The 15,216-nt window shown below is 51.6% G+C and overlaps 2 protein-coding genes across 2 annotated transcripts; one reads left to right on the top strand and one right to left on the bottom strand.

Annotated features, from left to right (window-relative positions):
* Positions 1-4,938: 4,938 nt before the first annotated feature.
* On the bottom strand, positions 4,939-9,968 carry CDIPT (CDP-diacylglycerol--inositol 3-phosphatidyltransferase). Its single transcript, XM_082428441.1, has 6 exons — positions 9,540-9,968; positions 9,306-9,440; positions 8,422-8,575; positions 7,899-7,980; positions 7,238-7,319; positions 4,939-7,118 (listed from the first exon to the last, which is right to left on the bottom strand). Exons 1-6 carry the CDS (start codon positions 9,580-9,582, stop codon positions 6,973-6,975), a joined length of 642 nt encoding a protein of 213 aa, XP_082284567.1. The 5' UTR covers positions 9,583-9,968; the 3' UTR covers positions 4,939-6,972.
* LOC309644606 (uncharacterized protein) lies at positions 9,579-14,883 on the top strand. The gene is made up of 4 exons (XM_082428433.1): positions 9,579-10,119; positions 10,926-11,125; positions 11,431-11,575; positions 13,469-14,883. The coding sequence occupies exons 1-4, from the start codon at positions 9,723-9,725 to the stop codon at positions 13,546-13,548; spliced, it is 822 nt and encodes a 273-aa protein (XP_082284559.1). The 5' UTR covers positions 9,579-9,722; the 3' UTR covers positions 13,549-14,883.
* The last annotated feature ends 333 nt before the right edge of the window (positions 14,884-15,216 follow it).

Raw genomic sequence — 15,216 nt, 5'->3', positions numbered from 1 at the left:
GCTGTGGGTGTAGCCATCCTGGCTTCCCCACCTCCAGCACTTGGGAGGCTTTCTCTGGTGCCACCTGCTGGTTGAATCACACACCTGCACATGGCGTCTGTGCATGCGTCCCTTCTCAGATGGGGGTGTCAGATCTGAGAGGAAGTTACTGCACCAGGGCCATAGGAACTGGAGCACCTCCCTGGGCTTCTAATTTGGGCTCTTCGGAGCATTGAGGAAGGGGTGCCCCCTTCTCACCCTCCCCCATGACTAGTGAGGAGCCCTTATTTGGGGGACTGATCCAGGTACAATCAGTCTGGGCACACAAATGGAGGCTGCAAGGTGCACCAGCCCTCCCACCCAGGTACAGCTGTAGGTGCCAGGCCTGCCTGGTCTCTGCTGAGGAAGCAAAAAGATCTCGGGGTAGAGAGAGAAGCTTGGGTGTACTAGCTGTGCAACGAGAATGCAACCTCCCTGATCTTTTCCTCATCTGTGAAATGGGCCAGCAGTTCCCCTCCTGAGCAGGGTTGAAGCTTTTTTAGGGTCTTATTCCTTTTCCCCCACTGGGCCCTGGCCCCATGAACTCTTGTCTCCTTCCAGCTCAAGTTGCATTGGTGACCAGTAGCTCCACTCAAGTCTGAGTTGGTTGGGGCTGGGGGCTGTCTTTAGCCCATAGCACTTGGTGGTGCCATCTCAGTGTGGACAGAATAGGCAAGCGAGTCAGCTCATCCACCCCTGCTTCCTACAAATCCCCTACATCTTCCCTTAGGAGAGGTAACTGATTTAAAGCTCTTCATCTGGTACCTGGCATGTGCTAAGTGCTGTGTTAGCACTGTTTATAGCCAAGGGCCTCGGGGGATAAGTGACAGCAGGTAAGGTTGCCCATGGAGGGTAAGTTCCTTCCTGTCTCGGCCACGGCTCCCGTGGCCATCCTTTGACATTGTCATTACTAATAACCACAGCACCTCTGAAATCAACTCCTGCCGCCTCATCCTCGCCTTCCAGCAACCATTCCTCCGACTCCAGGCTTCAGTGACCTTGTTCTCAACCACTTTCTCAACGTTGAACCCCACACCCCTTTCGTTTCAATCTTGCCCAGCTTAGATTTTGTTGTCTGTTGTGTAATTCACTCATTCTCAGTCAAAACCTCCCTCAGAAAAGGGAACCCTCCTACACTGTTGGTGGGAATGTAAGTTGGTGCAGCCACTATGGAAAACAGTTTGGAGGTTCCTCAGAAACTAAAAACAGAATTAACCTATGATCTAGCAATCCCACTCCTGGGTATATATCCAGACAAAACTATAATTCAAAAAGCTACATGCGCCCCTATGTCCCTAGCAGCACTATGCACAATAGTCAAGACATGGAAGCAACCTGAATGTCCATTGACAGATGATTGGATAAAAAGGTGTGGTACATATATACAATGGAATACTACTCAGCTATAAAAAAGAATGAAATAATGCCATTTACAGCAACATGGATGCAACTAGAGATTATAAGTGAAGTCAGTAAGAGAGAAATACCATACAATATCACTTATATGTGGAATCTAAAATATGACACAAATGAACCTATGAAACAAACAGACTCATGGACACAGAACAGACTTGTGGTTGCCAAGGGGGAGGGGGTTGGGGGAGGGATGGTGTGTGAGGTTGGGGGTAGCAGATGTAAGCTATTATATACAGAATGGATAAACAAGGTCCTATTGTATAGCACAGAGAACTATATTCAATATCCTATGATAAACCATAATGAAGAATTTAAAAAAAAAGAATGCATATATATGTATAACTGAGTCACTTTGCTGTACAGCAGAAATTAACATCATACTGATTCAGAGCTGCCTGTGAAGCACAAGCCACAGGGCAGGACTCTCAGCTGCAGGGAACAGCAGCGCAGCTCTGGGGGCCACGGAAGAAGTGCAGAAACCAGACTTCACGGACTACACAATTTTGCCTAGATCTGCCCCTACATGGAGCAGCCAGGAATAATTTCAAGACCACATAAGGGCTGAGTTTTGAGTGGTGGCAGATCCCCGCTGACATCCCACTGAGGATGTTTGATTGTCCCCCTGTATTCCAAACCAGATTGTTTCTGGATGGCAATCTCCCTTCTCTCACCCTGGGGTGGCCAGAGGGGAAGCTGGATTAGAGGTAGGTGGGCAATAGGGTAAAGGTTTAAAAACTTATGTTCCATGACTGATTGCCTAAGATTATGTATGAGGAGTGATCATAAGTAATGAGAGCTAAAAAAATAAAAATAAAAATGAATCAACTATACTTCAATAAAAAAAAAACCCTCCCTCACTCCTCGCCTCTCCCCCACCCAACCATGCTCAGTGGAAAAAGCCCCATCCCGACTTGAACCAGCTACTGCCCCCTCCACCGGCCCTGACCAGCTGCGTGTTCCTGGAGGAAGAACACCCCACCTACTGACTGATCTCATTTGAAACTCACAGCAACAAATCTCGGGAGACCTAACGGCCTCTGACTCTGCTTGTCTAGCTTGCGTGAGATCCCCTTCAGAACAGCTGTTCACACCCCCTCTCCTCTCCACCTCCCACACCCCTGCCCACTTTCTCTCACCTCTTCCGTCCCCACCTCCTTTCTCTCCTGCACCGTCTGTTTCTCCCTCTCCTGGATCAGGGTCACCGGTATATAAACATGCTCTGCTCCCTCCCATGGAGAACCAATTCTCTCAGCCCTACATTCCCTCCAGCTGCCATATGTCCTCCTTCACGGCCAAAGTCTTCAGTTTCCATTCCTCACGTCTCATTATCTCCTCAAACCACTCCAATTAGCTTCTGTCTCCACCCCTTGCTTCATGGAAATGGCTCTGTTTGGCATCACCAGTGATGTCCTTGTTGCTAAACACAGCAGTTAGGTCCTCTCGTTCAGCCTCTCGCATCATTCAGCACAGTTGGTCACCCCTCTTCCACCCCAGGCTCCCATGACCTGGCCTGCTGCACTTTTCTTTCCACCTCCCTGGCTGTGTCTCAGTTCCCTTGGCCAGCTCTACTTTCTCTGCTCAGCCGCTAAATATGAGTCACTCTGAGCCTTGTTTTTTTTTTGGCCATGCCGTGCGGCTTGTGAGATCTTAGTTCCTTGACCAGGGATTGAACTCAGGCCCTCAGCAGTGAAAGCGTGGAGTCCTAACCACTGCCAGGGAATTCCCAGAGCCTTGTTCTCTTACTCAGCTACATTCTTGGCCAGTCTTACGGCTTTAGATTCAAAAATCCGTTTCTTCATCCCTGATCTCACCCCTGAGCTCTAAGCTCATTTCCAATTGATGACTTGATGTCTCCACATAGATCTCCAATGGCCATTGGGCTGGCCACATATATGACCTATTCAGGCCAATGAAATCTAAGAGGGAGTGACGTCACCATCCTTTTTCCTTGTCCATGTTAACCAGCAATATTCAAATATTGGCCTGGGTCCCAGAGAAAAATGTACAAGCAGAGCCACAGTTGACCTGCAATAGACATGCAGCAGGAGGGAGAAATGTTTGCTGTATTAAGTAACTGAGATTTGGTGTGGGGGTGGAGGGGGGGTGTTACCACAGCATAATCTAGCCTATCCTGACTACATGTACCTCATAAAGTTGTGAAATCCAATAAGGTAATAGAAGCTTTTTGCATGAAGACAGGTTTTCACTGTCTCCCCAGCACTTATTGTATAGTGGGGGATACAAGATATACCTCTGTGGTTGGAAAACAGGACTTGCTGGAAATATAGTGGAGTTCCAGCTCACACCAGAGCCCAATTCTCAGTCAGTCCCTGGGTACCAAATTTATCCTTGAAGTTCCCTTAAATTGCCCATTAAATACAGAATGGTGTGATTTGTGATGAAGATCAACACAGCCTGTTTTCCTCCAGCACTGGAGCAAATGGCTTTTCTTTGGTTGAATACCAAATAAATTAATTGATTTCTTGAAGTACGCCTTGTATAAGAAAAATTTGTCTTTAAACAGCAAAACCACACTCTATATGGTAAGACGCTGCCTACCAAATCTATCTGCTCTTTCTCCTAGTCCCACAACTAATCTCTTTCCCAACCTCCCCTGCATGTAGATGTGGCCACGTGACTGAGTTGCAGCCAGTGGAATGGGAGTGGCAGTAGCACGTGCCAATTCCCTGCCTTCCCATAAACCAGCCTCGTGCAGTCCTCCAGGTGCACCTCTGCCTGCATGAGATGAAGGCAAGCGGGGTGCTCTTGGAAGCTGTGTGTTGAAAATCACAGAACTATAAGTCGGGAGCAGCCTGAGTCCCTGAATCTCTGCTTCAGGAGCTCCCAGTCAGGAGTTCCTGATTAGGCCTTAACATGAGTTAAAAATAACCTATCTTGGGACTTCCCTGGTGGTGCAGTGGTTAAGAATCCGCCTGGCAATGCAGGGGACACGGGTTTGAGCCTTGGTCCCGGAAGATCCCACATGCCGCGGAGCAACTAAGCCCGTGCGCCACAACTACTGAGTCTGTGCTCTAGAGCCCACAAGCCACAACTACTGAGCCTGCATGCCACAACTACTGAAGCCCGCGCACCTAGAGCCCGTGCTCGGCAACAAGATAAGCCACCGCAATGAGAAGCCCACACACCACAACGAAGAGTAGCCCCTGCTCCCCGCAACTAGAGAAAAGCCCGTGCGCAGTAAAATAAATTAAAAAAAAAAACAACACGTATATTCCTTGAGGAGGAACCACGACCCAGCCCCAAGGCTGCACAATTGTCTCTTGACATCTCCTCCCTTGTTTCCGCATTCCCTCCCTTCTCTGATTAGCAACTGTTTGAACCTGCCCTTTGGAACTCAGGGGTCACAGAGGCTGAATGAAGCCTATTTCCTACAAACAAGAAACAGGAGACATGAAAAGGATTTGTACCTGGGAGCTCCACAGGGTCCTACTGGGTTTCATTAGCGGACCAGAAAATATACAAAATGAATTTTAAAATACAGAATACGTGTAGACGTGAAGAATTTATTTAGACACAGAAGCAGTGAGTAGCAGTGGTTGCCTCTGGGGAGAACTGGGAGCTTAAAATGGCAGAAGACTTCGTCATCCTTTCGTAATGTGTGCAATTTACTATTTTTACATGTGAATAATTTACCTATTATTTTGAAAGATTCCTTCAGCGCCTCCATGTGGCCCTCAGGGTGAAGTCCAAAAGCCCTCCTGGGTTCCTCAGACTGCCGCTGGCTTCCACCCCACCTCTCATCAGCTCTCCAGCCACCAATCCCCAGTGCTCGGTGTTCCAGCACATCAATCGGCTTCCATTTGGCAACTGCTCAGGGCGCTCTCTGGCCTCCCAGCTCCCTCAGCTGAGAATCAATCCTCTCCTCTGCATTAACCCTTCCCGCCCCAATTACTACTACCAGTTTTCTACTTAAGACACCCAAAGCACTACAGCACATTCTAACCCTGTCCCCCAACAAGCACCTCCCTAACCGCATCATCTCCTTCCTGGCTATCCTGTGGCCTCCTTTCCACTGAATCCCCTGGGCCTAGAGCAGTTGAGGCTCAGTACACATCTTTTTTTTTTCTTTGGCAGTGGCACATGGCTTGTGGGATTTTAGTTCCCTGACCAGGGATCAAACCTGTGCCCCCTGCAGTGGAAGCGTGGAGCCCTAACCAATGGACTGCCAGGGAAGTCCCTCAATATACATCTGATAAATTTCAGCCCTCTTGGACATGAAGCCCTCTTGGCTAAACTATTACAAGGATAAAATAAGTAATATCTGCAAAGAAACTCCAGCACAGGGTCTGGCATATGGTAGGCTCAATGCAGCCTTAAAAAGAAAGCTGGTGCAAAACAGCTTTCTGCTCAGATAGTAGGGATAGCTGTCAGGGACAGATGCCCGGAACAATGTCTCCTATGATAAGTTCCCAAAAAAAATGTTTAAGAGGGAACAGTGATTCTCAGTGTAACTGGGAAGAAGAATCAATCAGCTGGAGTTTATTAAAACTTCAGACTTCTGGGCCCATCCCTAGAATTTCCAACTCTGAAGGTCTGGCACAGGGTCCAAGAAGCTGAATTTTCAAGAAATATCCCACAGGTGGTCTAAGGACCACCACACTCTGAGAAACCAACCGATCTATTCGTATTTAAGCCGCTATGATATGCCAGGTCAAGGTTAATCTTCTTTGTAGGGATAGAGAAAGAAGAAGAAGAGTCTGTGCCCTCGTTGAGTTTACATTTTAGTGAGGGTAGTAAATATCAGGTACACAAGTAAAGGTAGACAGCCAGTGACAGTGTTGTAAGGAAAATAAAGCAGGTGGGCAGGGGACATGGAATGCGCTTGGGTGGCAGGGAGGGGACCTCTCTGAGGTCACTGAGGAATGACAGGAAGGAGCCAGCCAGTAGCGGGCGAAGTATCCAGATGGATCATCGTCTTCCTGCAAGCTCCCCTCGACCCAGGCCCTGGTCCAAGACTATCTCAAAGGAAACCAAGTCCAGAACAGTGAGGCTCCCGCCTTTATAATCAAGGCTTTCGGAGCCAGGACAGAGATTGCAGTGGGGATCTCGACAGCACCTTCTCTCCGGGCCATGGTACCCACAGGCTTCCTCTATCTAGCCAGGGGCAGAGGTCTGAACCCCTGCCTTTTGGGAAACCTGGCCCCTACCCCACTTCCCTTACTCAAGTGTCCCTAAGGTCTCAGCCAAGCCAGATCCCAGGGCTGAGCCAGCAGGTGTGACTATGCCCGATCCTCAGACAGCTCTCCTGGGGCCCCGGGAGCACTGCCCGTGTGGGTGGGGCCTCCTGAGCATCCTTCCTGATTTGAAGTCCAGGTCCCTGGAGATCACAGGGGTGGGACTGGTCCCCAGGATGACGGAGAACATGACATCACCAAAGAGGCTGGTCCCCCTTCCCAGCAGGATGGACGACACATTGGGAAGACGTGAGCCTGGGACCTCCTAGGAGGGACAGGGGTGCCGCGTGGCACAGTGAGACTCCCAGGGCAGGTGGGAAGCCAGGGGCTGGAGGTTCCAGGGTCACTTCTTCTTGGCACGATCTGCTGCGTCCAGGGCAGCCATGTTGCGGGCGGCTGTGATCAGGTGGATGACACTGATGAGGGACTTGAGCAAGGCGATAGGGGCTGTGATCCAGAGGCCCATTCGGAAAAGACCTACAGAGCCAACTGTGGGAAGGGAGCAAGGGCGATACAGAGAAAACAGGACGCGGGTGAGGGAGGGGCCTTCGTCTCCCCGGGCAGGCCCGACCCCCTCCCATCCTCCTGCCCAGCCCCTCATCTCCTACCTAAAGGTCCCTCGGAGAAATTGAACAGGTAGAGGAGGCAGTAGAAGAGCTCATTTCCAGCACACAGGGTAAACAGAGCGGGCTGCACAGACAGCAAAAAGGCTGCTTAAGCAAGAGGGTGGGGTAGTGCCCCCAATCCCCCAACTAAGGGCCGGGGGCCCAGGAACTGTACTGGGGAAAGAGGGGTGCAGGGCGGTACGGGTAGGATGTGGGTGGGCATAGGGGGAACAGGGCAGATCAGGGAACCTGCCCAAGGCCCTTCACCCTCCCCTTGCGCACGGAGCTGTGGGCAGCACTCACCACAAGGGTATGCACCAACAGGAAGATATTTTTACCTGCTGCCCCCTTGAAGCCCTGGGCCTTACCTGGAGGTGTTACACCCTCGAGCCCACCCAGGGTAAAGACTACACTCCTTCTCACGGCCTAAGGCCTTTTGAGAGCTGGTTCTGCACACCTCTCTGGCTTCTTCCTCCCTCCCTCTCCCCTCAAGCCACTCAGTTCCTTCTCCCTGGGCGCACCTGGGCCTCAGGCCCACTTGCTTTCTCCAGCAATTCACGGGCTCAGCCCAGGAGCCCTTCCCACCAATCCTACCCTGGGCCCAGGGCTCAGCCCAGGACTTGCCCGTAAGCTAAGTGAATAGGGAGGGGCAGCAAATGCTCACTCTGGAGGTGTAGTAGATGCGAAGCACTCGATTTCCAGACAGGTCAATCATCTTGTGACTTTCACTGCCTCGGACCACAGAACTTGGAGAGAAAGTAGGCGGAATCCATGAGCTTTCATTACTACGAATGCCCACCTAATCCACATTTCAACCCACACAAAGTAGGTACTGGGATTGCCTCTGTCGAACAGAGGAGGGACTGGGGCACAGCTGAGGACCACTGTCTTGCCCGAAGTCGCACTACCTAGCTGGGTAGCTGGGGGAAGAATCAGGATTCAAAAGCCCCATGCCCCTTCCCAAGGGAGGTTAACTCTTTGGAATCCTCAGAAGAGTTTTAGGGATTACTTAATCCAACTGTAAAACAGGACCGACGCTAATTCACAGAAAATTTGCCCAGGGTCCTTAAACAAAGCAGAGCTAAAAAGGAGACCTCCCAAGAAGCCTGAAGACACCTCCCATGTGGTCTCACCCCTCCCCACTGTAGTGTCTTCTTCAACCGGTCAACACCCCCAGAATCACAGACCTGTGGAGGTGCAGCCAGTGGCTGGCAACATCCAAGCTCATGCTGAGCTGGAAAAGAAGGGTGGCGCGAGGGTACAGCAAGGCCAGGTTGACCAGCAGACACATTGTGGAGCACCGGTCTGTCAGCATGTCCAGCATGGCCCCAAATCGGGTTCCTGAAAAATGGCAACTATTAGGTGGAAAGGGGCTGGAAGGGGGCAATGGATCTGTGACAGAGGCCATATTTAGTGTATCACTCTGATGCAGAGTCTAAGAGAGAAAAGGCCCACAATCCACTGCCTGGGGAGGAAAGCAGACTGCTATCGTTGGAGTATGAAGGTCAAAGGGCAAGGGTCACCGTGCCATAAAACAAGGAAGCATGGCAGTGTAGAGAAAACAGTGTAGAAGGGAGTGAGAAAGCTAGCTCTACAACTCATCAATCCCAGAACCAAGGATCCACGTCTCAAGACAAGGAGACTTGAAGTCTTAGGGAAGTCTTAGAGGTGGGTCTGAAGAACAGATTAAAAAAATTAATCATCTCTCCAGAAACCATCCCCCGTCCCTCTCCATCCTCCCTCTAAACATGCTTTCTGGAATCCTTATGGCTTATGCCTGGCATATAGTAGATGCCCCCAAAACACCTGTTGAATGGATTTTTATTCAGAGAGGCCTCCAGCACTTGCACTGCCATGCCCGGTCTTGGTATCCCACACCCCTCGATATCAATGAGTTCTTCTCCACAGCGAGCTTAAATCCCTTCTGCTACAAAATCAGGCCATTCTATTCTGCTTTCTACAGAGATGGGAATGACACAGCCCTCTGATTTCCGAGTACCCGCCCACCCCGAGGTCCTGAGGAAGCAGGAAAAGGGGGTCTCAAGGCTGGCTGAGAAAAGGTGTCTGTCACCTTGATTAAGGGCTCGAGCAGCGTGTCCATCGAAAGCGTCCAGAAGTCCGCTGAGCAGGTAGAAGGAGGAGGCCGTGAGAGGGCAGCAGGGCATGAAGTACAAAGAAATGATGGCGAAGACAATCCGGGCATAACCTTGGGATTGAGACGGCGTGGGGAGACAGGGCAGGATCAGGGAGCCTGCCCAAGGCCCCTAGCCCTCCCGTTCGGCCCGGAGCCGCGGGAAGCACTCACCGATGAGGTTAGGCACAAACAGGAAGATATTTTCGCCTGGCATCGCGGAGGTCCCCTGGCCGCCCTGGGCCTTATCTGGAGGTGCCAGCTCGCTCCCAGCCCCGGCGCAAGGCTCACCCTCCAGCCCAGCTCATCGGCCGCGCCCACAGCGCGCAGGTCCCCGCTCCCCAAGCCGGGTCCCAGATGTTAAAGCTCTTTGCCTGCCGTAGCATGGGCCGACCCAGCTGTGCGCGGGGCACAGGGGGCGCGCACACCCAGCCCTTCCTCTGGGCAGACGCTGGCCTCCGCCTGCCCCGCCAGCGCTCCTGCCTCCAGCTGCGGCCCCTGCTGCTCCAGCTGTGCTTAGCTTCCGGAACCTACTCTTCAGCGTTCGCCCTTCCGAAATTGGAGAAAGGAAGAAGAGGCTTACGAAATGGCTGCGTCCCCTTTAAGACCTGCCCTCTTCCTTTTCCTTTTCTTCCCTCCGCCCCTTTCCATCGGTTCGTACCAAAGTACAGAGGGAGGAGAGGGGGCAAAGAACCATCAACGCTGAGCAAAGGAAGAAACTTAAAAGGAGAGGTCAAAGGAGAAGGAGGCCTAGGTAAATGCCTTTACTTTCCTTTCTTCGGAGGCTATGACTCCTGAAGACAAAGATAAAGATAAAAGATCCCGCCCTCCCGATTCTTTGCACCCCCGAGAGGCCAGGTTATTTGGCACAGCCCACACTTTTTCTTCCCCGCCCCCTCTCTCTGCCCCCATTTGCTCTCGCAGGCTCCAGGCAAAGAGATGACAGCCAGAGAGGTTGGAGGGTGGCCTCGGGCGGGGTTGCTTCTCGCGTGCCCCTAGTGGTGGGAGGGTTAGGTGCCAGTCTCCACCCTACGTGATCTTCCCAAGTTCCTCAAGGCCACTGGCGCGGGGGTCACTGCCCCCAAGGAGGGACCTAGAGGGGGTGGAGGAGAGGCCGGAAGAGCAAATGTAACAAGCTGGGAAAATGCCCACCCCGCTTTGGTTCTAGAATCCCTACTCTCCTGGCAACGGGGCTGCTGAACCTCCGCAGACGCCAAGGTTTTTATAGCAACGGGTAGCGGCGCTGATCCAGGTTCTCCTCTTTCCAACCTTCCTCCCCAGCTCCCCAATCCCCCGGCCCATAAAAGGGCTCCTTAGACCTCCCCGTCTCCCCTCCTGCCGAGTAACCCAAGATTTCGACCCATCTGCCAGGTCGGGGGCGGCAAATGGGCTGCCTTGTCTTGGGAAGCGTCTTGGGTGGGAAGAAGGGAAGAGAGGCCCCCTGCTGGGCGAAGTGGGGGGGGGGGCGGGAGGCGGGTGTTGTGGGAGTCCCACCTCCTCCCTCCCCCAGGGAGATTTAAGGCAACGATTTCTTTTCTTTTTTTTTTTCCTTTTTTTCAGAGAGAGAACTGACACAGTTCTCCAAGGCCGCGGGGAATGGTGGTGTGTTGGGTTTGGGAGAAGTGGGCTGGTTTCGCAGCATAACCTGGGCTTCCACTGTCCCCAGGGAGATGGCATCCAGTGCTACCAGGAATGTGGAGAAAAAGGGCAGCGGGCAATCCCAAGCCACAACCTCTGCAGCCTCCTTGGGTGGAGGTCCGGTGAGCATTGGAGAGGAGTTCTTGGGGTGGGGGTGAAGTGAAGTGGAGAGCTCCTAGGCTTAGGGCACTGAGACCGCCAGCCTGGAAACTCTAGCCTCAACCCTGAGCCCAGAGCCCCCAGCACTAGGCCCCTGAGGTCCCCAAAGGCTGCCCTCCACTTCCAGGACCTTCCAGGCTAAATTGCAAGGCCCAGCCGTCCGATACCAGACTCCTTAGACCCAGAGCCCCCAGCCTGGGAGCCTCCAGACCCAGGACTCCCATGTAGGAACTCCCAGGCTGAGCCCCTCTGACTTTCCCTTTTCCAGAAGGTTTCCCATTCTGAGGAATTCCTGACACAGATCAGCACAGAACTCACTGACGAGGCCTTGTTTGTCGCTGCCTACCGCATGAATCCTATGCCCATCAAGGAAAAACAGACACAAGACCAAGGGACTCAGATATCCAAACACGGTGAACCCCATGCCAGGACCCTTGTGTCCAGAGACCCTCTGATACCCCTAGTTCCAGCCCCTGCTGCCACTCATGCCAGCCTTCTCATTCTTCCTGGGGCATGGCAGGCATGCTCCCGCCTTTGGACAGATTATGTGTGCGGGGCCCCTGGGAACTCCAGGTGGAAATGCTCTGTAGACAGTTGGAAATATGGCTTCAGAACTCAGTGGCAAGGTCTGGGCTGGTGATAGAGATCTGATATAGGAGGAAGTTGGCAGTTGAAGGGTGTGCACCCCCCTGGTGGGGGGTGGGGTGGGGGGATGGGGGGTTGTGCAGAGTGAGAAAGATGAGGGGCACTGAGGATGGAGCCTTGGAGAACCTCTCCAAGTAAGGGGTTGGCAGAGGAGGAGAGAGGGGTTCATGAAGAAGGTAGAGATGGAACTGACAGCAATGTTTATTTTATTTTTTTAAAATGACTTTTTAAAATTAATTAATTAATTAATTTATCTTTGGCTGTGTTGGGTCTTCGTTGCTGCGCGCAGGCTTTCTCTAGTTGCGGCGAGCAGGGGCTACTCTTCCTTGCGGTGTGCGGAGTTCTCATTGCGGTGGCTTCTCTTGTCGCGGAGCATGGGCTCTAGGTGCACGGGCTTCAGTAGTTGTGGCACGCGGGCTCAGTAGTTGCGGCTCGCAGGCTCTAGAGCACAGGTTCAGTAGTTGTGGCGCACGGGCTTAGTTGCTCCGCGGCATGTGGGATCTTCCCGGACCAGGCCTTGAACCCCTGTCCCCTGCATTGGCAGGTGGATTCTTAACCACTGCGCCACCAGGGAAGTCTCAGCAAATGTTTATTGAGTGTCTGTTATGAATAGGGAGTGATGGGTAGATTTGTGGATGGATGGATGGATGGAAGAGAATGGTGGGTGGATGGATAGATGGATAGGTGGGGAATGGTGGATGGATAAATAGATGGATGGGGGATAGGGGTTGGATGGATAGGTGAAGGATGGAAAGATAAAAAGACATGAACCTTGAATCTAAAGTCGAAAGACTCTTATTCTTTTCTAGGGAGCTCTGCGTAGCAGCTTGACATCTGGAGGGTGATCCCAACTCTGGTGCTGCTCTTGGCCTCTCGTGCCCTTCCCCCGCTCTGTTCCTCTAGAACATGCATCAAAGCTCCTCTTTCACAACTCATTCAACAGTTCGGTTTTGGGGCGATTCCTGGTCATGAGCAACATCACCCCTGAAGCCTCCGAAGTGTTCTGGAACCATCACACACCTCTCCACCCTCAGCTAGCAAGGACGCCACCAGAAATCAAAAACTTTAATAAAGTGACAGAGATCCTTCCCTCCTCCCAGGCTGGGCAGTGCTTTCTGTGGGGTGATGTGGGAGGCGTGCCCCTCCTCCTTTTTGCCAGATATGTGGGCATATTATTTTATTTATTTCCTATTCCTTTTTTTTTTTTGGCTGTGTTGGGTCTTCGTTTCTGTGCGAGGGCTTTCCCCAGTTGTGGCAAGCGGGGGCCACTCTTCATCGCGGTGCGCGGGCCTCTCCCTGTCGTGGCCTCTCTTGTTGCAGAGCACAGGCTCCAGACGCGCAGGCTCAGTAGCTGTGGCTCACGGGCCCAGTCGCTCCGCGGCATGTGGGATCTTCCCAGACCAGGGCTTGAACCCGTGTCCCCTGCACTGGCAGGCAGACTCTCAACCACTGCGCCACCAGGGAAGCCCCCTTTTTTTTTTTTAATCATCTTTACTGGAGTATAATTGTTTTACAATGTTCCTATTCCTTTTTTGTTTAAAAGCATCTATTGGAGTATAATTGCTTTCCAATGGTGTGTTAGTTTCTTGAGCATATTACTGGAATGGCTGTTTTTTCTTTTTGAGTGATTTTTCTTTTTTAAATTTTTTTTTTTCTCGCAGCACCATGTGGCATGTGGGATCTTACTTCCCAGACCAAGGATCAAACCGGCACCCCCTGCAGTGGAAACGCGGAGTCTTAACCACTGGACCACCAGGGAATTCCCCTGGAATGCCTTTTTTTTTTTTTTTTAAATAAATTTATTTATTTATTTATTTATTTATTTATTTATGGCTGCGTTGGGTCTTAATTACTGTGCGCTGGCTTTCTCTAGTTGTGGAGAGCGGGGGCTACTCTTCGTTGTGGTGTGCAGGCTTCGCATTGCGGTGGCTTCTCTTGTTGTGGAGCATGGGCTCTAGGCGCACAGGCTTCAGTAGTTGTGGCTCGCGGGGTTCAGTAGTTGTGGCTCGCGGGCTCTAGAGCACAGGCTCAGTAGTTGTAGCGCACGGGCTTATTGCTCCACGGCATGTGGGATCTTCCTGGACCAAGGCTCGAACCCGTGTCCCCTGCATTGGCAGGTGGATTCTTAACCACTGTGCCACCAGGGAATCCCCTGGAATGGCTTTAATTCAGGCAGATATCAACCTATTATCCATCAACCTGTTGGAAGAGATGAGTTCATGGGTCCAGATCCAGCCTCCCAGCCAAACTCCAGCACTTTAAGGTGCCTGTGACATCTTAGAGGGTCCACCTTTGCTTCTGAGGAGCCACCCTGGCCACCAGTGTCAGTGTTGAGGTCTCCCCTCCACGTTTTGGAGCCTCATGGCTATGGAACACATCATGCCTGTTACTAACCGGAAGGCAGTGCAGTAGGCTTTGCGACGTTTGCATTTAAATCCCAGTCTGGCCACTTATTGGAGCCTCCTAAGGAAGTCAGTTCACATCTCCCAGCCTCTGTTTCCTTATCTGAAAAATGGGAATAATTGTCCCTGTCTCACAAGGGCCTTGTGAGACTTAAAAGCATAATGCATACAAAGTGCTCATCACAATGCCTGGCACAGAGTAAATGCCAAAAAAACTTAGGCTATTATCAAGGTCAGTTTGCCTCGTGTTCTAAAATCCAATCCTCTTTTGAGTGTCCTAAAAATGTTTCATTATATTTAATTAAAAATTTTTAATTAAGGAAAATTCAGTTGATTTGGAGAAAGACTTTAAGACAAACAGGCTGAGGCTTCCCTGGTGGCACAGTGGTTAAGAATCCACCTGCCAATGCAGGGGAAACGGGTTTGAGCCCTGGTCCAGGAAGATCCCACATGCAGTGGAGCAACTAAGCCCATGCGCCACAACTACTGAGCCTGCGCTCTAGAGCCCTCGAGCCACAACTACTGAGTCCACGTGCCAGAATTACTGAAGCCCACGCTCCTAGAGCCCATGCTCTGCAACAAGAGAAGCCACTGCAATGAGAGGCCCAAGCACCTCAACAAAGAGTAGCCCCCGCTCGCCACAACTAGAGAGAGCCAACGCGCAGCAACGAGGACCCAATGCAGGAAAAAAAAAAAAAAAAAAAAACAGGCTGTAAATTCCTTATAACGTTCAAAAGTAAAGTAGAAAAGGACACCCATGGGAAACCAAACAAGCTCATTGTTTATGAAAAGCTGCAAATCTAATGCTTGGTAGACACGTAACAGCAAATATGCTTAAAATGCCAAAAAGGACTTCCCTGGTGGCGCAGTGGTTAAGAATTTGCCTGCCAGTGCAGAGGACACGGGTTCGAGCCCTGGTCCGGGAAGATTCCACGTGCCGCAGAGCAACTAAGCCCGTGTGCCACAACTACTGAGCCTGCGCTCTAGAGCCCACGAGCCACAACTAC

Source organism: Balaenoptera physalus (assembly GCF_965194825.1).
Source record: "Balaenoptera physalus genome assembly, chromosome: 16".
In the NCBI taxonomy this organism is placed as follows: domain Eukaryota; kingdom Metazoa; phylum Chordata; class Mammalia; order Artiodactyla; family Balaenopteridae; genus Balaenoptera; species Balaenoptera physalus.
Note: the sequence above shows the minus strand (reverse complement) of the source record. Positions and strands in the feature narration are given on the sequence as shown.

What these genes read in the sequence shown, in the direction of transcription:
- CDIPT (XM_082428441.1), bottom strand. Translation starts at nt 9,582, where the DNA reads ATGCCAGGCGAAAATATCTTCCTGTTTGTGCCTAACCTCATCG. An exon ending in GTTTGTGCCTAACCTCATCG is followed by an intron (nt 9,441 to 9,539) that starts GTGAGTGCTTCC and finishes CTCAATCCCAAG; the next exon opens with GTTATGCCCGGATTGTCTTC. An exon ending in GCATCTACTACACCTCCAGA is followed by an intron (nt 7,320 to 7,898) that starts GTGAGCATTTGC and finishes CTGTCTGTGCAG; the next exon opens with CCCGCTCTGTTTACCCTGTG.
- LOC309644606 (XM_082428433.1), top strand. Translation starts at nt 9,723, where the DNA reads ATGTTAAAGCTCTTTGCCTGCCGTAGCATGGGCCGACCCAGCTGTGCG. An exon ending in CAAAGGAGAAGGAGGCCTAG is followed by an intron (nt 10,120 to 10,925) that starts GTAAATGCCTTT and finishes CCTTTTTTTCAG; the next exon opens with AGAGAGAACTGACACAGTTC. An exon ending in GACTCAGATATCCAAACACG is followed by an intron (nt 11,576 to 13,468) that starts GTGAACCCCATG and finishes TTTTTCTCGCAG; the next exon opens with CACCATGTGGCATGTGGGAT.